The 22,379-nt window shown below is 39.0% G+C and overlaps 1 protein-coding gene across 3 annotated transcripts in view; it reads right to left on the minus strand.

Moving 5' to 3' along the window:
• The window catches only part of NTRK2 (neurotrophic receptor tyrosine kinase 2), a 195,924-nt gene that overhangs the window by 25,153 nt on the left and 148,392 nt on the right, over positions 1-22,379 (minus strand). For all 3 annotated transcript variants that reach the window (XM_038125699.1, XM_038125706.1, XM_038125700.1), the window contains 3 exons: positions 21,790-21,920; positions 15,995-16,167; positions 12,632-12,866 (listed from right to left, as the gene is read on the minus strand). In XM_038125699.1, coding sequence (XP_037981627.1) covers positions 12,632-12,866; positions 15,995-16,167; positions 21,790-21,920 — 539 coding nt within the window. The remainder of the gene's footprint in view (positions 1-12,631; positions 12,867-15,994; positions 16,168-21,789; positions 21,921-22,379) is intronic.

Here is a 22,379-nt window from a genome sequence, read left to right on the forward strand (position 1 = left end):
TACTGTATAACCTTCAGTTTCCTCATTTTCTGTTTAGTATTTTATTTTAGGAACTTAAGTTGATCAAGATGGAAAACCAGGTTAATACTGAATGATAATATGTGTGCATATACAAGCTCCAAACCCACCAATTAGCCCATTTCCAAATTGTGATGGAAATACTTATTGGTCAAAAATGTTTCTCCAAGCATGACTGGTGTAAGAATCACAACTATGTGGGTGTGTGTGAACAGGTGGAAGTTGTGCAAGGATTTTTAATTACTTTCAACTGAATTCTCTTTGCAGAAAATGGCAATATTGGACCTATATATTTTACATAATATAGAATCTCTGTTTTGCAGATTCAAATAGTATCTGTAGGTTATCTGTTGAGAGGCACATTCCACTCACTGTGTATAGGCATTGACCTTTATTTTAAGACAATTAAGCTTTTCCCACACAACTATTCAACACTAGATTATTTTCTCTAAAAATGGCTGATATGGCATGAGAGACCAGTCCTAGAATATTTGAGGATACTCAGGGAGCATGGAAAAGTCACGCAATTGAAAACTGCAAAATTCCCTTTTTCATTGGTGCTTTCAATCTAGAAGACAAGACGAGATGTGCTGCCAAAATTATGGCATGAAATATTCAGCTCTATTTTGATCTCTCTTTTTTCTCTGTGTCTTGTTTTGCTAAAGATGATTTAAAACTCTGCTTGCTGAATCCAAAAAACAAACAGCTCATGCATATGACAGGCTGCCAAGAATGCAGGACCCTGCCCTTTGCTTAGCTCACAAGCAAGAAAAATCTTTTACAAGGATAGTGCCAGGCAGTATGCTGCACTAAATCTCATCATCAGAAAATAACATTGGCAGCATAATCAGCTGCAAAAGGACTGCATGCAGAGTAGTAATTTGCAAAGAGCCCAGCCTATCAGTTAGCCTTCCAAAGCGACTTCATGGTGACAGGCATCTGGTAAATCAAACTGGAAAGAATCCATGTTCTCCTGATACCATCACAGTTTTATTTTGTGGGCCTGGGCTGAGGCAGTATGAAGAACATAGATGACAAAAACATTAGGACAAATAATTTGTGATCATACTGACAGTCATGCATGTTGCTTCTTCCCCCCCTCCCCCCCCCCTTTATATTTATACTGGCTGTGAAATAATTGCAACATTGATGTGTTATCAAAGAATATCTGGCAATACATTTAATGAACAGTTCTTTATCTTCTTAAAATTCCACTGCCAGAAAAAAAAAAAAAAAGAAAAAGAAAAAGAAAATAAAAAGAGAAAGAAAAGGAGAAAAATGTATTTGCTCTGTAAAGATTTCTCCCTTTCTGTGTACACCATTAAATCCAGATTTTCGGAGACATAATCTTGCAGGCCATAAAATAATCTGAAGGCCTCTCTTCACACACACCTTGAAATAGACTAGATGATGTTACAAAAGAGTCCCTTAAGGGAGGCTCAGACTGCATCATATTTTACATATCAGTTAACAAAACCCCTAGCTTGTATTTCCAGCAAAACATCTTGATTTGCTTCATGGTGTGGTATGCAAGAATTGGATCACAGGGGATGTGATTTCTTTTCACCCTGTAGATTCAGCAATGAACACGGAAGTAAAATCAGATACAAAGCCATGACAAATTTGCAATTAATAAGAATAAAAGTAAAATTTCTGTCCCCAGTAATGTCAATGCCAGTTTGCTCATTAGTCTGGGAGATAGACAAGTTTTCATTCTTTGAATATGTACCAATGTCTTTCTGTCTCCTAGAGAAATTGTACAGGCTGTAGCACTAACTGCTTAGGTCATAGTAATTTTTAATCACAACAGAAAAGACCCAATATTTTGTGCTTTACAGTATTGAAGTCTCAAGATTATTTTATCTCTAAATGGCTTTAATTCTGTTTTATTTTCATTGTCTACTCCTTTATTACACAGAATCAATATTTTTGTAGATGTAGATCTGCAGCCTACTATCAAAAGTCTCACACTAGTGCTCTTTCTTTAAAATCCTGGCTTCTAAGTGTATGATGTGAATAACTGGAATGACATTCATTTAACAATGTTCACTTTCAGGAGTCATATTCATGAAAAAAAGCTTGAACATGTCGAAAAAGCTTGAACTGCACGTAACAGAGGATTGAAATATAGTTTGATGAGACGCAAAAATCATGGATTTCTATAATTTAAACTTCATCCAAAGCATTGAAAAATAGCTTGAAGACAGAAAATATAAATGTTATACCTCTCTGGAGATCAAAACAAGTATAAGACTAAATAAGGGAGTAATTTTGAAATTTCATTTGCATCACCTCTCAGTGTTTGTAGCGCAATCTGATAATTTCATTGGGTCTGACCCTGCTCCCAGCCCAAACATCTGAGACCCCACTATGGCAATATCAAGCCCTGGATGAAATGAACGGTTGAAGAGAAATAGGAACTGACTGTACATCAAATTTAATGTAAGCTCTTCAAATCCTCATAGACTGGACAGCAGTATTGCAAGATTTTTAAGGGCAAATAAATAGTAAATTTTGAAAGCAAATTCAAGGGTATTAAGCTAGCTGTTTTTTTTTTCCTTGAAAGCATTTCAGTACACTGTAAAGAATGAAGTTACTTCCCACTCATATGGCTTTTCTTTTGGATGTTTGTTTACCCACCTGATGGAGATATAGAGGTATTTGAGTCAGCACAATCTTTTCTAATTCTTTTGTATCTGTCCTTGATAGAAGATGCATATTCTGTCATGCACCTTAAATCAGGCCTTCATCTTTTCCTGAAGTTAGGACACAGCTACAAGCTTGACAGCATTTTATACATGTTTTGGCTCCATTTTATGTAAGATTATCATTCAAAGCCAAATTATCTCTGAAGTCCAATTACAAAGTTCCCGAGACTGTAAGACGCAGCATCAGTTTATTTCTGGAGTCCTCACCTTCTGGGAAGCTTGGAGAGCTGCTCCTGACAAGGTGTCAAAAACTTCATCACTGTTCATGACATCTGGTATTGAAAACATTTCACAGAGGCATACATGTTACAGCTACATAGGTAACCACAGATTGTCTGACTTCATGTTCTCTATCACTGGTGCTAACAGCCCCTGATTAAATCTTTGCTACTGACTTCCCTTCCACATCAGGTTGGAGGGGACACAAGCTTCACTGGACAGAAGAAGAACCCAGACAGCACTGAAGATGGAAATGATTGGCACTGTCACACACTGTTCTTCCCCATTTCCATCACCACCAGTAGTAGTTCTTTGCTATGCACACATGAAGAGCCAGATTTTAGCCTCGGCTGTATTACTAGCTGGTGTTGTCCTCTCATCCTCTCCATCCATCCTGTTACATGAACCACTTCATAGTCTAATTGTCTAGTTCTTCCTTCCCGTGCTTCCTGAGTTCTGTGGGCCAAAAGACTGCCGATTGTTCATCAAGCCCAGGGTAAAAAATGCATATTTAGGAAAACTGCCTAGCAACTGCTTTCTTTAGTGCAAGGAGAGAGGCCATTTGCATAAGAAAACCTTCCAGCTGGAAGCCTGCAAAGACTCTGCTGGGAGCTGGTTCTGTGACCAGACATCAAAGGAGAATTGCCGTTTAAAGACTGCTCCCTCTGGGTGGCCTTTCTGTGCTGTCCCCACCATCAGCGGTGGCAGTCGCACAGACCGCACCAGTGCTCTGCAGCACCCAGGAGATGCCATTCCAGTATACGACTGTGCTCCCAGAGATCTTTTACTGATTTTGTTCCCACACCATCTTATCCTCACACTGTTCACATCACACATCAAATAGTCAACAGTTTCTGCTGCTATCCTTTGGAATTCTGTAAATTGCTTTGCAGATTGCCTGCCAAAAGTGACAATCTGTAGCACTGCAGTACAGTATCTCCAGATATTTACACATGGTTCCTCTCCATACTAAAAGGCTTTATTAGTCTGCAGAAAGGCCTGGCACAGGAAGAAAAATAACAGAAATTACTTAATAATTTCTCTTGCCATTTTATGCCTAGAAAAAGTTGACCATAAACTTCTCACTTTCTAAAACCGTGGACAAAACATTTGCTCTAGTAAAGTCAATGGAAATAGCCTCCACCCATATTCCAAGTACAATCCAGCAAATTGTGAACAGGGATGGGATTAAGGACATGGCTCTCTTATGTGCTAATCATCTAAACATCAGTTAAATCGTTTCAGCACCTGCGAAAAAATAGCTCTGTACAGCTCTGCTGCTACTTAATGGAATGAGGCGATTACGATCACAGTTCTGCAAAGCTCTCCAAATTGCAGTTCCTAAGGCTAATTTCAATGTGTGAATCATTGCTTTCCTGCAATTTATATCCATATGTGTGGTTATTTTTGAGAATGATTCAGTTTTGTATGTATAATTTTAAAAGGACTTTTTAAGTTAATGAACATCTGTGCTAAGAGCCCCTCAACAGAAAAGCTTGTGTCAGCCACTGGTGACGATGACTGTGTAAACTTCCTGTTATCCTATGGCTCTTCCAAACTGCATACTGCAGGAGTAACCAGCTGAAAAGCACTCCATTAAAATGCTTTACCAATAGGGTGGGAAATCCAAAACTTCCAGACCTTTGAAAACTGGAATATCTGTTCCATAACCAGTTTGGAACCAAATAATAAATTCTTAAAGCTTTTAACAGAAGCAAACAGAGGAAAAATTTCCATTTGAAAATTTTGAAACACTTTAATATTTTGATTGACCCATATTCAACACTTTAGGCTACAGCGTAGCTCAACAGGATTTCTGCATAACATATGTTTCTAGGTACTGCCTCCTGTCTTGAACTTTTTTTCTCAAGGTGAACATGTTTCTTGATATGGTCCATGAGGACCATGTTGGTATAAATCTAGTGCTGGTGGATTTAAAAAGGAAATATTAGGCACTGAAAATCAATGGGTAATCAAGTAACTAGTCACAGCAACAAGGTCACTTTACTTTAGTCTGTCTTTTAATCAGCTTAATTTTTCAACCTAGTTATTATGGGTTTTTGTTTCTGCCCTCTTTACACTCTTTAATCTTGCAGACTGAAGGAGAATGTACTCCAGGAGCCATGAAGCTGTCTTCCCATTTGCACATTTAAAGCAAAAGGGGAATTTAGTCTGGCTAAGTAAAGTATGACACAACTTCCCAGTTAAAAGTCTCATTTTCTGTATTACCAACTTGTCATTAACCCTGCAAGACAGAGTTTAGTAAGAAATGATTGTTAAATACAGCACACTACACATGTTGGACATCTGATGTTCCTTCTAACACTAACAAGAAGAACTTTCTTGGACTCCCCTCCTAGGATCTGTGTTGGTGAAAACAGATGGAAACAGAAGTGCAAGTAAGACCAATAACTCTGATGTGAAGATGACGAAAAACCTTCACTTAGGAAGTGACTACATCCACAGCTGTACTAAAATTTGGAACTTGTTCTTGCTTAAGACAAAGCTGAAATTAGGTTTTCAGTGAAGAACTGAAGCTAAATAGCTGTAATTCCAAACAGAACCAGGAAACCAGTAGCTGTGCAAGTAAAAGCTGGGGACAGACCATGCCTCCTGCACAGCACAGAATATATTCTGGCATGCACAAGTAATGACAGGCATCAAGCCATGGTGCTCATCCTTTGTCATCAGGGTAACACCATGTCCCGGTGCATATCAGTTTTTAAATACTGATGCTGCAGTGACTTTTAGGAAGCCCTTTAAAATCATTAGGCCTAATTCTGGTTGTGATTATGTTACTTTAGGTTCAGAGCTACTGCACTGACTTCAGGGCAGCTACTTTGGATTGACATTTCTCAAGCTGGCCTATTATTTCTTGTATTGTTTCCAGTTGCATGAAATCATCTGTGCACGTCTTCTAGGGCTGCTGGAACCCTCTGTCCTCCCCAGCACTACACATGATGCAATGAGACTCTGACGGAGGAGGAAAGCCGAGAAGTCCATGTAGGGAAGCAGATAATTTCCTTTTGAGCAATGGATGCAAAAATAGCAGCTAATAAAAAGCCTTCAAACTGTGCCTTCAAACTGTGACAATTCAATACACACACCTACGAGAATGCCTTGACAAGCTGCTTGACTTCCCAGTAAGTCTTTCTTGTTTTCTTTAGTGCAGCCTCCTCCAAACTCCCACGCACAGGTATTCATCTCTGTAGTGACAGCTGAGACCTGCAGGTGTTTGCTGCTATTGCCCTTTCAGAATAGACAGACACTTGTTCCTTACTGTAAACATTTGTATCATGGTGTTTGCCTGGCTAGTTACAGCCCAAATAATGATAAACCAGCCTTTCCTTTTTTTAGCCCCTTGCTGTCATGCATTAATTCTCTTTGCAAATAGGCATTAGGTAGTGGAAATAGCTTAAACAAGATCTCTCTCTGGTGATTATTTTACTAGCCTTATCTTTTGGAAAATATTTCATAGAGTGTCACCAGAAAAGTATATCATGCAGTTTCCAGAAATACAGCACTCTACATTCATACATGAAGAGAGGAGGGTATGGCTAGTGGGCAGGGTGCTCTTTCACTCCTTCAATTCTAATGTTATTTCACTGTTCTTCAAACTGCTGCTTTGGCTTTGCTAAGGAACAGCAAAAATCAGAATAATAACTGTTCGTTGAGGACTTTAACAGTCACAAATGTCAAAATGTTTTCTCAAAAGGGCTGTTAATCTTTGTTATGTAGCAAGAAGGTCCAAAATCAATGTATTTTTAAAATAGGCCTGGAATGGCAAATTGTGTAACCATTAGTTTTTCAGGAAGTCTTGGAGGTTAAGGGGTTTAATAGCTTCTTATGTCTTAACTGAAAGCTCATGGGAAATCTATTTTTTAAAAAGACAAACATCCCAGAATACTTAACGTTAGCATTAAATAGGAATTATCAAGGAAACATTAGGAAAAAAAGCTACAAAAATCTAGGAAACTTCCTGACAAATCTTTCTCAATCCATCAGCTGTTTACTTTTTGGTAGCCTGATTCTGTTTCTTTAGTTCTTTACACCAATTTAGACAAGACCTGAATTCCAATTAAAAAGAAAAAAACCAAAAAAAAACCCCCAAAAAAACCAACCAACCAACCAACCAAAAAAACCAAAAAACCAAAAAAACACGCAAAACAAAACAACCCAGCCCCAAAGAAGCAAAAAAATTAAAAGAGAAACAATGGTCTTTCTCTAGCACTAGAGGTACAAAATGTGCCAGTATGAATTGCAAAGTCATTCACTGAGGGACTGAAACCAAAAAGCTTAGGGGGTAAAAAAAGGGATGTTCTTCATTTGGAAGCAGTAGAAGATGAGAGTGGCCCAGGGCATCGTCTGACAATACGGTTAACATGTGACAATGACACAGGCTATGTGAGTTTAGATGTACTATGCAGCATGTTTTCATTAGAGGCTGGGAGTACCTCTAATTGAAGAAAGGGAAATATCAGATTTGGAAAATACCACTCATAGTTCTAGCAATGTCTGTACCAGAAAGAGATACAAAAATTGCTTTTTCACACACTGAAAGTCATTGGAAAAGTCTAGTGTGAAAGGGAAAAAAATGAAAGCACTTTTTTCCTGACAGTGAACCTTCTTTCTGACAGTCTGGTAGGGGACAGGAGTAGTTCCTCTGAATACAATTGAGATTTAAAGGCTGGAAAGAGAGTAGAATAATGTGATCAAGTAGATGTCTATTGCTGATGAGTTAATTCAGGTTGCTGGATTAAAAAAAAATGCAGCTGTTAGGACAGAGAAGCTGTTGTGCAGCCTTCTGGAAAAAACACTGGCAACACAGGATTCTACTTATTTGCAGTATCCACTTTAAGAGAAGGGCCTGTGTGACAGGACAGGAGTGATTTAGGAGTTAGAAATCCAGGCTTCAGAAACACAAGATTGCTGCTATCCAGTTCTATACCTGACAGGTATTTGAGAAGAAGCCTGCCAGCATTTTGCAGGCTGCACCTTATTAACTCTTTCAACTAAAGTCTTTCTTCAGGACTTGCCTTTTTGTTTTCTGTCTTGTCATTTGATTTGATTCTGGATCATCGTCGGTTTCTACAATTTGCCAGTTCAGAAGATGATTTTCACAGAAATGTCTCATGGGGATTGCTGTCACAGCTTTCTGTGTGTCAAGTGTGACTGACTTCTTAAGATATCTCAGGAAATTTTGCCAAGCATAGTTTCTCTTTAAGTGCTTAGGACACTGTTGAAAACTTCTTATTTTCCCAGGCAGACTAGAATTTTTATGGGGCTTGGTGTCTTATATAGAAGGGGCTAAAGTACTAGTGAGTGTTGGTGTTTTCCCTGCAGCATGAGGAGGTCTCAGGTTCTTGTGCTCCTACCCTTAACACCTACTCTGTGGCTTCCTTTAAGAGTGAAAGACTTAGACTCAGTAACCTGTGTCTTTTCTTCCAATCTGACATGCTATGCTGTCTTTAAATAGAAAAATGGTACAAAATGTGAGATTTTAAAGATAAATGGAGTCACTGAAATTTATAATGAAACATATCCTCTTAGTCTTCTGCCTGATATGTGCCAGAAGTGAAAGAAACTGATTTGTGAACCTCTCTGTAGTTTTAGGGCAAATTGGGCCTTAAAGAAAGATGGAAACCTCATCAGGCCCAGTCTTTTAATTGAGTTTTGAGTGGTTTCTGCAAGCTGAGAAAAGGATTCCACATTTTCTCCACTGTTCTTGTGCTGTTACATAAAGGCAACTAGGTTATACAATAGCTAAATAGGGATTGCAAAACTGAGCTCCATAAATCTAAATAAGAAACAGAATGTCTATCCTGCACTGGACAGACATAAAAGTGGGGAAGGGTGAAACTCTGGTCCTAATGAAGGTAATGGCAAAGCTCTTACTTAGTCTGGTGAGATCACAGTTTCATCCCAAACCTTGGCCCAAGCCTGTAGTTGGCTGACCAGGCTGGATATTTGAAGCATATCTGTGTTAAATTTTTCCAAGTACTGGGATAAGATGACTTCTACTTTTTTTCAAGCTTTTTGCTTATAATTAAGAAATGCTAAAATTATTTTAAGACCAAGTACTGAGCAATCACTTGCAAACATGAACTGGAAGCCTAAAAAGGCCCTGATATATTAACTCTGAATGCAAGAACAAGTAAAGTAGTTCTTCCCAGGCTTCAGCGTTACCATTTAAAAGCACTGAAAACTACATTAAAGAATTACCTGGGTATCTTAGAGTAAGATAGGAAACCCTGACCTGTGGGAGTAGGAAATCAAACAATAAAACCCAGCTACCAACAAAACAAATAAAAGCCCCTAATAAACTTGAGACCTAAGCTCTCCAACTAAATAACTTTGTGAAAGGATCTTTTGTGCTATAAGGATTGCAGTTCAGCTGTGTTGCTAGAGCTGTTTGGCTCACAAACCAAACCAATTACTTGAGAGTTGTTTAACTTTGGCCTGGGGTGTAGAGCACTTCTGGGTAAGAAAAATCATTGCAGTTTTTTTCATGTCCCCAGGGTCTGACTATCAAACCCTGCTGCTGTTACATTGGATGCTAGCATGTACATCAGGACTTCCCCCACCTTCAAGATTCCTGCATGATGAAAAAGACATAAAAAAAAAAAAAAAAAAAAAAAAAAAAAAAAAAAAAGGAGGAGAAAAAAGGAAAGCTTGTGCAATCAGGGCCACACATCATACGTATTCCCAGTCCAAGGGTTACTTCTCTCCCACTCTTCCCTGAAGCATCTCTTAACAGCTGAGCTGATTCAATGCAGAATGTCATTAAAAATCTAACAGTGCACAATGACTTGGGATCATCCTTATCTTACAGAAGCAAGCTATAAATAATCATCTTGGGCAAATCTAACATCATGACTGAGTGGCAGGCTCCAAAAAAAAATCCAAAAAAACCCCAAAACCAATTCCAGTGTATTAAACCCCACAAATGACAAACCATTTCTTGCAGAACTTTTTGAATTGTGTAAATCTCTCCAATGAGCATCAGATAAAGCTGTCAGGGGTGGGGATGATTTGCTTCTCTGTGAGTGATTAAGCCTGAGCAGTTAAAAAGACTTAGCCCGCTATAAGTAATTAGGTATGGTATGTCAGTGCTATTCCAGTGTTATCACTGACTTAGGCCTGCCAAGGATGCAATTCTCCAGGCAACCATCTGGGAATTCATCATTGCCTTGATTTTTTCATGACCATCTTCTGACCAGCCCGCATATGTCCCAGAAAGGGCAGGCCAAAACTTCACAGACTCAACTGGAACTTCAAATTTTTATCAGCTGTGAAATATGGTGGCATGGCAGGCTGTGGCTCTATCCCTTCCCTGCACTAATTAGAAACCAATTGGAACATGAGGCACCAGAGAAACTGTCCTTATTGTTTTTCTTACTGTGTACAACTAGCAACATCCCAGCTTGAAGTTTCATATCCACCCATCACTCTGCAAGCTTATACTGCCAGTTTGGATGGGGCTATGCTATTTTACACCATTCTCTTTTACACTTGTTTACCTCTTTCTCCCTTCATTTGCATTTCTGTCTTTCACTTACACCTCTCACAATTACCTTTCTCACCTTATTTGTTCCCTCTCTCACATCAATGATTGCACCCTCTTCACACTACTACCTCTTCCTTCTCCTTTGTTACACCCTGGACCTTCCAGAAGCCCTCATTCACCTCAAAAATAAGCAAGGATAAGGGAGAGAAGAAGGAAAGAGGAGAGTGATTCTGTTATTTCTATTGTATTTGTATTTCATATTGTATATGAAATACATTGCATTTCTATACAATGTACCTCTTAAATGAGATCCTTTCAGAGGTGCCCAAGGACTATCCAGGTTACCCAGGATTTCCTGAACTCCTGCTTTTTCCAGGTCATTGGTGTTGTTCTAAATTTGTATTTCAGTGGGTAGAAGCTTTGCTTGAGTACTCATGCAAGACTCGAGGATTAAACCCAGATGTACGTGAGCAGGTACACTGATGCCAGAGTCTGTACACCATTTCATGCCTGAGCCAAGTTGTGTCCAGGAAGGCCATGTGACTACTGAGCTTCTGTCCACTTTTGCAGGTAGTTTTTGTGCAGCAGGGGGAGTTACTTTTTTTTCCCAAAAATAAGCAAAATATATATTCAAAAATGTTGCCTCTGACTGTAACAACCTTTGAAAACATGTATTGTCTTGCATATACTTTCATTCTTAAGTGTAACAACTAACATGGTAAACACTGAAGTATGGAACAGAGACATGACTTCAGTCCCAACAAGTGGTGCAAAAATGCAATATGAAAAATCACAAGAAACCTTAGCCTCTGCTCACTGGTGTCCTTTAAAACACAGAGAAAGTTATTACCATCCTGCATATTTTTTTCAAGCTCTGAAGTGCAGTCATGCTTCTTTTACATTGATCAAATAATTCAGAGTGCCAGTTTCCAAAATAACAATATATAAGAGGAATCTGGATCGTATGTTCACTAAATACTAGGTTTGTCTTTGGAAGGAAAGAAAATTAATAGTTAACATTTACAGTTAAGTAAACTGTAAAGTAAATTAACAGTAATTTATGAGCTTCTAAGTGAATCAGCATTCAACAATAATTTTCAAAATTGTAGCATTCTCTGCCCTGTCCAGTCTTAGACAGATGTAGAGACAATCTCTTTCCAGGCATCCCACCAATACTGATGGTGAGGTGACGCTTTCCTTTAATAACACAATCCAAATTGATGGGCTAAGAAAGTAATAATGAAAAAGGAATAAGAAATAAGGAGTAGAGAGGCAGATACAAAACATGTGCTTAAGGATGATGAGATGACCTTACAGGATAAACTCGAGGGTTTATAAATTATCAGCTTGGCCATGGATTGCCTTCCCCAAGCCACAAACAGGTTCAGTTCCAATCATGAATCTACAAATATGATAGCAAACAGTAAATGGTGTCAGCCACATGACTTACCACATAATAAAAAGACTGTGTTAACAACAGCATTAATGCACTCAGTTTGTTTAGCCCAGCAATCTCAGAAGGCCTTTGCAAAATTCAGATAGCACTTTATGGCAACCAAGCTCAGGGAAAACAATCAGAATGAAAAAGAGCAATGGGTACTCTTACCCTCTGCAAAACAGCTTTTCAACATTAAGAAGTAGGACTAAAGCCATGGCTTAAGGCAGGAAAAGCTTTCAGGCATTCAGTATAAAAAACTTCTCACCTAATCTCTTGTTGAGTAAAGTAACTGGTCACTGCTGCTGCCCAGTACTTATTTTTCCTCTAGTTAACTGGTACATTATACAACCGCTTCCTAAAGTTACCATTTCCACTTTTCTTAGCAGTATTTAAGAATATATTTTAATAGCTTTAAAGTGTTGGACCAAATTTGATTACCCTTTTTATCTGCGGTTTCTTCTTCACTTATGCCAAGCAAACGTGCAAAATTTTTGCCCAGAGAAAAAGACCTTTCCATGATTTAGAATCTAAAACCAACATATATAAACAACAAAACATGACAGACTACTCTGATTAACTCTCCAAGTTTACCAAAACCTTTTAATTCAGAACCAGGTTCTCCATATGCTAGGCCGTAAATTACCTGACAGATGGTTAAGTATAAAAGCAGATCCGTCACACCAATGTGGTAAGAAGAATGAACAAGACCTAGCTTATTACTTATTACAGCAGTTCACTTACCCGATAGTAGTCTGTGCTGTACACATCTCTAGACATCCCAAAATCCCCAATCTTCACTAGTAGGTTTTCACCAACCAGACAATTCCGGGTAGCAAGATCCCGATGCACAAAATGCTGTGATGCCAGGTAAACCATACCAGAAGCAATCTGCTGGGCAATGTGAAGCATCTGGGATTGGGTCAGCTCAGCAGGACGGTTGCCTTCTGCCATCAGTCCTGCATCTGGTCCATGTGCCCTGCACCAAAACACAATCTGGTAAACTGGTAGGCCACTTGTAAGATGGAGAAGTGAAAGGCATTAGTGAGCATCAGCCTACACAACTCCATCAAAAGTGCTATAAAAATAGGGAAAATTTTTTGTCCTGGCTTTTCTCATTTCCTGTTTTCCTTCATTGGCAAAAGATAGGTGGTCTGAAGAGCACTACAAACAGAATATATATTACTCAAGGAAATAAGACATATGCGTTCACAATAGTATCTATCTGTCAGAAAACATCACCTTTCTCCTGTTCCATTCTAGTAATCTTTTCTGGAGAAAGGCTGACTAACAAACCTGCTTGGGAACAAAGGGAAAATCATATCACTCTGTAAGACTGAAAAACAATTGAGGGAAAGGCAATGAAGTAGCATGCATAGCATCACTTTTCCTGTAACTGGCATTCCTTGATTTCTGCAGGGATACAGGCCATTGACCCTTCCATCTTTTCTTAAACAAGAAAGAGCTAACTTCCTTCTCCATTTAAGAAACAAGTGCAGCAATTTTAAATTTACACTTCTAATTTCCTATCCAAATGCACAGCAGGAAAGAATTTTTGCTTATTTCATCACCAAGGGTGAGTCCTGCCTGAGACAGGAATTCTTGACAATAGGAAGAGGACACAAAACACACACTATTTGGAAAAACAAAACATCTTCAGAAATATGAGGTTTTCAAGACCTAGCAAGTCCCTAAGAAGAAACAATCAACTGATTAATGAGAATACTTGTATGCACTTCATCAAAACCAGAGATACTTTCCATTAGGAAAGCCCAGAGAAGTACAGGGTCACATGAGCTTTACCCGTCTTAACTATGTGAGCCCTGGTATGCCTGTACATCCTAGTATCTTGAAGATGCAGATATAAAAATTCATACGAACAATGTTTGCAGGAAGAACTACTAGCTAATCCTTGTCCAATCAATGAGGTAATCTGTCAATCACTACTCATTTTATACATTTTATAATGTTCTAAATATCCTTTTCCATCCATTCTATTTTTTCTGTGTTTTCAGAAGCCCTTTTTTTAAATTCCATTCCTGAAAGCTATTCTTTCAAAGAGACCACCTCTCCTCTTCCATCTTCAATAGAGTTGAGGCCTTAATTCTTCTCTAGGGTAAGGGCACAGGAGTTTGGAAAAGATTTTCAAATTAATCAAAATCTGTGAGATCAAATCTGACACTACCAATTAGAAATATGATATTAAAATTGCCCCAAGGGAAGAATTTCATGAGCAAAGTGACAGATGTGAGAAAGAAATGAAAGAGGGTGTGTAGCATTGATGGGACTGTATCTGGTACCAGGTAAAGCAACTTCCTGACACAGGGTATGCACAGGCAGCCATTCATCTGGTCTAGGTTGATGGGGACAGGAACAAATGGGAGGACATAAAATCTCCAACTCAAACTCACTAGCAAATTCCTGTTGAAAAATACTATACTTTTATCATGCATGGATTTTTTTTAATAAGTGTTCTCAGACAGGAATCTCTGAGCTGCTAAATTAAAGATCTTTTCATCTTTTGCTAGTCCTTCCTGGGGACATGGTCTGTATCTATAGGAATTTTGCGGCCGCATCATCCACCAGTCCGCAGAGCAAGCCCCGGGCAGGCACGAGTTTGAGGCTTTAGTCCTAGATCCGAACAGTATTTGGCTGCATGCAGGCAGCCAGGCTCATTTGGGTTAAATTTTCAGATCAATTTTTCCCCAACAGCCTTTGGTGGCGCTGCAGGGTAAGAAATATGGAACAGCCTACTTGGCTGTGAACCTCTGGTCTGCAGCATAAGCTGCAGAAAATGTGAGAGTAATGACAAATTGGAGCTTAGGTTTAATAGCTTGTCCCAGCATAATCATTTTATGTTCTAAAGACAAGGGCTGATTAATAGCTTTTCTTAAAGTGAAAGCCTGCTAAAATACTTTTCTGTACAAAAATTCAAAATCAGAGTTACAATGTAAGAAAAATCTAATCAAAAAGAATCAAGGCATAATAAGTATTTCTTATGGAGTAAGAAATTATTTCTTATCAACTGAGAATCTGGCTTCTTCTAATGGAAATTCAGTGTTTTGAACATGTACTAGGATGGCATCTAGGGAAACAGCAGTTCTTTCCTGATTCACAGCAGAAGGCCAAGCAGACAAACATAAATGCCCTTAATTCCTTAAATCCTTTGCCAGGGAGACAACCATTTTGGGAAGAGTAGTAGTGTTTGTTCTGCATCTCCAGTTCAGATCCCAGTTTCTCTGTCAAACCTGCTAGCCCTGCCAATAAGGGAGGATGCTAGTTGATTCCATTTGTTTTACGACAGGGCTATTTTTTCAAGAGGTAGTAGAAAGACAGCAAACTCATTTCACATATGCTATCAAAAAATGCATAAATGGTAGCATTAGCAATCATAGTCATTTCAGTTATATAGAAAATATTAATCCATTCATTGAGACATCTATTTTGATTATTTTACAGCTTTGTTAGAGATATCTTTCCAATATGGGGGTACCCCTAGCAATCTTTAGCAGGAAAGACCTCTGTGTGTTGAAATAGCTTTGTGATATTTCTTGATAAAATTAAACTGCAGACATTGAAAGAACAGTCTCTTATATTTTTAACATAGAGCAAATGCCATCTCTTGCCTGTTTATCTTTATGTCAAAAAGTGCAGGCTGGTAGAAATGGCCTCTGTTCTTAACTTCCTAGATCTTCCTAGCAATCTTTCCAAAACACTGAGAGGGGGGAAGAGAAAAGGGGTTAGACTTCAGAAGCTCTCTGACGCCTACAGATAGCAATAGGTGTTGAGTGGGATTTTCCAAGTGCTACCAGAAAGCCTGTAAGAAAATCATTCCTACAGTAGGATTTATAACCTAACATTTCAGAATACATGGAAATATATTTGAAGCAATATTTCTTTGGTACAAAGATTGATTTAGTGGTACTTTCAAACAGGCAAAGAAACAGAGTCCCACATCCAAGTACAAAAGACAAGAGTCATACAATTTGTTTTCCTAGGTGTCAGCTTTTTCCAGCGGTAGCTGTTAATTTCACATTAAGTACAAGTAACAGCTACCTTTTCTGCCCACATTTGTCTCGGGATCACAATACGTATTCATGGATTTACCTGAGGAATTTGTTAAGATCTCCATGCTTCATATACTCAAAGACCATGATGAGTGGATCACCCTCCACACAGACACCATAGAATTTGACAATGTGCTCATGTTGCAGGTTAGTTAGCAGCTCTGCCTCACGGTGGAAGTCTTTGCGGGCATTATCACTGGCATCCTTCAGTGTCTGGTGGAGAAAATGAAAAGATAAGGAAGGACAGATGTTCACAGAAGGTAGGAAATATGTGGGATAGGCCTGTAAGGGTAAGATAAGGACAAAGTACAGCATGGAGGAAGTACTTTCTAAATAACTCTTTTAGAAATGCAGATGTGATCCTGAAGTGCAATTAAATAATGGCAGTACAATTTTCATTCTCCTGCCACATGTTATCCCAAACAAACAGTTTTCTTGTAAGAGAATGTATGAATACTCATGCTCTTGCTGTGACAAGTGCTTTCCAAACACAGAACAAATAAAGTGATCTCATCCCAAAAATATACTAGTACACAGCTGGTTTGTATCCTTGAGCATTTAACTCAAGCAACCCCTAGTATCCTGCTGCTATTTACCTTTCTTGTTGTTTCTTTAAAATAAAACTCTGCTTGTTTAAAATACATGGTGGTAATGTGGATGCATTCTTAATGTACTGCTGTTGTTAGTCCCTATGGTGTGCTATACATTAGGTAGATTTACACAAATGTCCCTGGACCAGAATAACCTAAGATTTCAGCCAAAAACTTCTTTGAAATTTTCTAAATCTACTCACATGACTAAGATTAGGCATATGTGTAAGTAAGTGGAGGTCAGATCCTAAAGAGATAGACACTGAGGAAAGCAGATGCACAGAGGAATTCTGGGGCGTCACTGGATCAAATAGGAGGCTTAAATGCTGTATAATGAAACAATACTAATTTAACTGTCACACATAGGCAGTTTCTGATTTCTCCTTACAAACCACATTTCAAGAGCAAGAAAACACTTTCATGCACAAAAAAAAAAAAAACAAACCAAAAAAACACACAAAAAAACCCAAAAAACCCCAAAAAAACAGCAAGTTCTGACACCAATTAAATGAGGAATAATTATAATTGACAATAAACCACTAATAGTCTCTGTAGTCAAGAGGTACAGTTGTTGCACTATACTAATTCAAAAAATATTTCTAAAACCACAAGAGAAAGATGGCAAGGTACTAACATTCACAATTTATTCTCCACAGAAACTGCTGTCTGGACTCTGTACCTCTGGATTTTAATACCTCGGTTTAATACAATGGAAGACACAAGCGCAGTGGCAATGTTTTAACTAAAGATGCCTTTTTCCTGGCCATCTAGTCCCTTTACTTTCTACCCTGAATCAATATGTAGAGCATGAGACTAACCACACTCACCAGAACAGAAACAGAGTAAGTTGACACTGTCCAATTGTTCTGCCAACAAACTGAGTTTTTAGCAGCAGTAGTCATGGTTTGTTCAAGCTTTTTCTTCAACAGTGACAATTCTGTCCACTTTTCTAGGATTATATGTGTGCATGTGTGACGAGGCTAGAAGGTGACTGTTGGGAAAAAGCCATCCTTTACTTGTGGTACTGCAATCCTAGGTCCTGAAAACTGAATAGCTACCATACTAAAATTCAGATGTGGGGACAAGGACTAGGGCAGAATGTATTGCTGTCTTCCAAGTTAAGGGGCTTTTACCTGTGGATTTCAGCCTCTGTGGATCCTAGAGGCAAGAGAAGTCACTCACGCCTTAGATGCCCCTTCTTTGAGGAATGTACTTCTGAATCTTAACATGCCTTCAGGCACAAAATCCTTTCTTCCATAAGCTTTACCAATGATGCAACAAGGATATTGCTTCATCAAGGCTTCACTAGCCACGATGTATTAGTGTACACAGCTGTATCATGGACATCAAATTTGCTTCCCACTATGGGCTACACACAATCACATCTGAACTGAGTGAGGACTGGAATTGAAGTGTTTTCCAATACTTCCAGGCTCTGGGATGATGCTTTAACATGATGCTGGCACCAACCCCAGTCCAGTGTATGTTACATATACTGAAATCACTTGTAATAATTCTGTTGCCACTTGAGTTTCCTCTGGTAGTTTCATATATGAGGAGATGGGACTGTAATTATTTTCAATAACAGAATCAAAAAAACAATCAATACAAAACCCATTTTCAAATAATAGCAATCTGGGAAAAAACTGTCAGAGAGAAGCAGAGGTTGATCTTTTTTCCAGCAGGCTCTTTCCCTGGAAAGACAGTAAAAATGCTGACAGCTCTGTCCTATGAGGATGGCATATTGTATATTTGAGAAGATGCTTTTTATCTCACAGAAACAGCAAAATTATCATATGACAGAGCAGTTGCCATGGCAATTCCACATTTTCTGTCAAAGAGCAAAATGCAGAAAAGTCTAAAACTCAGGTGAAACTCATGCAGGGTTTCTACTACCATGGGCTGACTAGAATTTCTGTCGCCCACCATTGCAAAATCTCCTTTCCATTATTTCATGCAGTGCACAGAATAGACACAATGCATGAGAGAGAGATGGCACAGTCAGGCAAGGAGGAGACTGGAAGGTAAAAAAATTAATAAGTATGTAGAATTTACATAGAAATGACATTGACTAATGCATTTAGCTTGTTCTCAGTACAAGAAAAAAAGAAAAAAACCAAAATAAAACCCTAAGAGCACAAAGAGAGGAAAGACATATTAATTATTATTATCATTACTGACAAGAATGCCAAAGCTCTGCATACAAAGCACTTTCACCAGTCGACAAGAGGTTTTCCCAAGCAGGATCTGAGATTCAATCACATGTGCTTTCCAGCCACTCCATGTGGTCTGTGCTGCCCTGTGCTCTGCAGTGATTGTGAACTCCGACACCACTTTGTCTGACACCACGCGTGCCACTCTGACAGCACAGAGCTGACTTCACGGGCAAGTCAGAGCAACAGCAGGAGGATGGGGCTGTCACCAACATCAGCATCATATCAGCAGGACTTGGTAGCCAAACTCTCAAGGTAGCTACATGACTACTACTATTACTTTCTACTGTTCCAGCCTTCCCCTACAAAATAATTGCTACTTCTTCCCATCAACATATGAGACCTGACTGGTACGTCTCCTCAAGAAATGAAGGGGTGGTTTTGAGTCTTCTAAGAACTGAAGGTCTGAAGAATTGGAAATCTTTGGCTTTCCTGTGCAGGTGCAATGGAAGTATTTTTGATCTCACACACACAGCAGTCTGCTAGCTGAGCAAAGCCTCCCAGGGGAGGGAGCTGCTAACCTGTGCCCTGTCAACCTCATCTCCAGCTCTGGATAGGCTACACTTGCACGAGATTATGCCTGGGGATTCAATCCTATGAGGAGACAGTACTGAGCTAGGCCTGAACAAAAACAGCAAATTAGGCCCTCAAGAAAACAGTAATTTTTCCTTCCTCCACCCTCTGTTCTCTAAAAGTGCCTGGCATGACATGCGATGAGGGCAATGCTAGTCCAATGCCCAGGTTTTGTCCTATGGAAAGTATTTCCAAGAGCTCTGTATCTCAAAAAAACTCACACTAATCAAAACCAATTTAAACAAATTGACTTTCTCCTCTTTAAAGGAGCAAAAGCTCATGCTCTTTGGTATTTTATGCTAGGCCTCATCTTTTTTATATTCCCAGACTTTTCTGGTCCTCTTAGCTCCTAAATAATTTGCTGCAGCAACCTCAGCATTTTTGATACCAGCTGACTGATAAGAAGGGAACATGTTGAGTTAGAAGGAGGGATGCTCAGGGCCAGGGACGAGCCATACAGTTTTCCAGAAACTGGCAGGCACAGGGAGCTGACAGGGACCACTAGACAACCTGACCCCTATTGCGCGGTCAAGGCTGTTCCTCTTGCTGCTGAGATCTCCCTGGCACCACCTTACTCTTCAGCAAGTACGTATTTCCACGAGCTCACCAAATCTATTTTATAGTGATCGGTGTGTTCTGGTTTTACCCAAGGTGCGGAAGCTCTCTAAAGCTGTTGTGTGTCAGGAGGAGCTGCTCATTGCTGCTGGAATCCAGGTCTGCTCCTCTACTACTAACTCAGGGAAGGAGTCCAGACACAGTCCTTCACTGAAGTGCAGGATAGCTACACTCTAGTGGAGGCTCCATCCCTCAACCTCCTCTGTGGCTGAGGGATACCTGTTATCTGTGATTGGTAACCACAGTGAAAGAGACAAGCACGAGGCAATTAACCCCTCAGTTATGTGATGACTAATACTGTGGCTCAGTTCACCAAAAAATTTGCTCTGTGACAACAGCTAGAGTCACATCTTTAAGAGCCAATGACAGAAACATAAAATGGGCATAACCTGTTCCCAGCGATAATTCTTCCCACAGCTGCCTGCAAGATTCTTATTAGGGACACTATAAAGAGGGGATTTGGTAAAAAAAAAAATATAAAACACCAAAACAGTATGACAAGTTGCCCAGAAAATGCATATATTTGTCATCTAGATCTACGTATGGAGACATATGTAGCTTTCAAGGTGGAATACTCTTCCATTTGATTCACACTGAGAATAAGCAGCAGAGAGAAAGTGCAGTGCAGCATTTAACAGCAGAAGTTCTAGGCTCCACTTAGACAGCATTTCAAAAGGAGCAAGTGAATGAAAATACTTTAATTTTGCTTTAATCAAGCAGTTCCCTAAAGTGATAGAGCAAAGGCTATTTCTATTGTAACCACCAAAAAACAACAAAAAATTAATTCAGATCTAGTTTTGCCTTCTCCTATCTCTTGCTTTCTCCTGTCTATGCTATATCCCTTCAGGGCTTAATTTTTTTCTCACCGGTCAACATGACTGAACTACTCCAAGTATTGAAAAGCTTGTAACCTTGGCAAACCCAAAAAACCTATATTCGATGGAGCACTCTACAAGACTATTCTCCTTTCATGTTCTTCCACTGTCAGATTCAAGACTCTATTTCTTGTTATCAAATTCAAAAAGATGATCTACATGATTTCTTTTACTGTGTGGTTTCATGCAAAATGCACAAATGGTTGCCTAATTGTGACCTGTCAGATAAAATTATTTTCTGGTAACTTGGCATAGCCCAAATTCTGGACCTCTATTCCTCCTGCACTTAATGAGATATTTCAAATGCTGGACACCTTGTTTAGTTTTTGGCAGAATACTATAGATGGAGGTTAGAGATTGTTTTCAGGGAAAGTTTTCAAACTCTGAGAGTGTAGTTTCACCAATACTGTTTTCTTGCTATATCCACAGCCAAGTCAACAGCTAAACTCAGCTCTTGAATTTTTTTGGGAAAAAAAAGGGCTTTGTGCAGAGAAGCAGCCTTGGTCTCCAAGCTATATTAATGAAAACTACCCACAGACAATTTCAGTTGCTGACTAAAAGAATGGCACAGTATTGAAACAGAAAGCTGTTCTTTGCCTAGCAATTATACACATAACCTATTCATTTAGCTAGTAACAGATTATTTTTTAGACACACATATATATCACATGCATTTTTAATAACCTAGACATTATTTTTCACTAACTGTTGATTAGACAGACAATGAAAGATTTTGCCCCTTTGTGATGCAATGTTCCGTCCCTTTCCGTATATGATTCAGTTCTCATTTTATAATCCACAGCAAGATCAAATACCAAATTCTCTTAACACTCCATTAGCCTTGTGAACTCTTCTACACATATCAGAACAGTTACACTGGATTATGGAATATGCAAACATGATCATTTACAAATAAAACATCATTAGTTGCAACCACGAATTAACAATGGTAACTCCAGACTCTTTTACCTTCACCGCCACCAAGATCTTGCCCTGCTCAGGACACAGGTTATAGCATTCCGCCAGAAAGACTTTCCCAAAGGCTCCTTCTCCCAGTTCTCTTTTAAGAACAATATTGTGGCGCTTGATGTGATGCACAACTGTGAAAAGACGACAAAACAGAGGTCAGAAGGGACCTGCAAATTCTGGATGAGATGGAGCCCATGCTTACAGCCACATGGAGTTAGGATTGCCTGTAAAGTAGGTAAGGAATCAAAGAGCCCACATGTCAGTTTTTACCACTTTCTGCAAAAAAGACTGAGTTTATACATTTGTATTTGGAGGGCAGTGCGTTTTCTGGATAAGAAGACATGAGAAGACATTAAGAGTCACCTAGGAACAGGCCATTCATCATCATGAATGTTAGAAAGACTGCTGCAAAGCATACATAAGACCTAATGCTACTTTTTAAAAAACATTAAGACAGTGAATCAGAAAAAAAACGAAGCCTTTCTCACACCTTTTCTACTTTTGTACCTTTAGCAATAGCAGAACTCTCCTGTCCAAATCAAAAAAGTTTTAAAATTAACCTAAACCAAGGGTGTCCTGTAAGAAAACCA

The sequence above is a fragment of the Motacilla alba genome, chromosome Z (assembly GCF_015832195.1).
Source record: "Motacilla alba alba isolate MOTALB_02 chromosome Z, Motacilla_alba_V1.0_pri, whole genome shotgun sequence".
NCBI classification, from domain to species: Eukaryota; Metazoa; Chordata; class Aves; order Passeriformes; family Motacillidae; genus Motacilla; species Motacilla alba.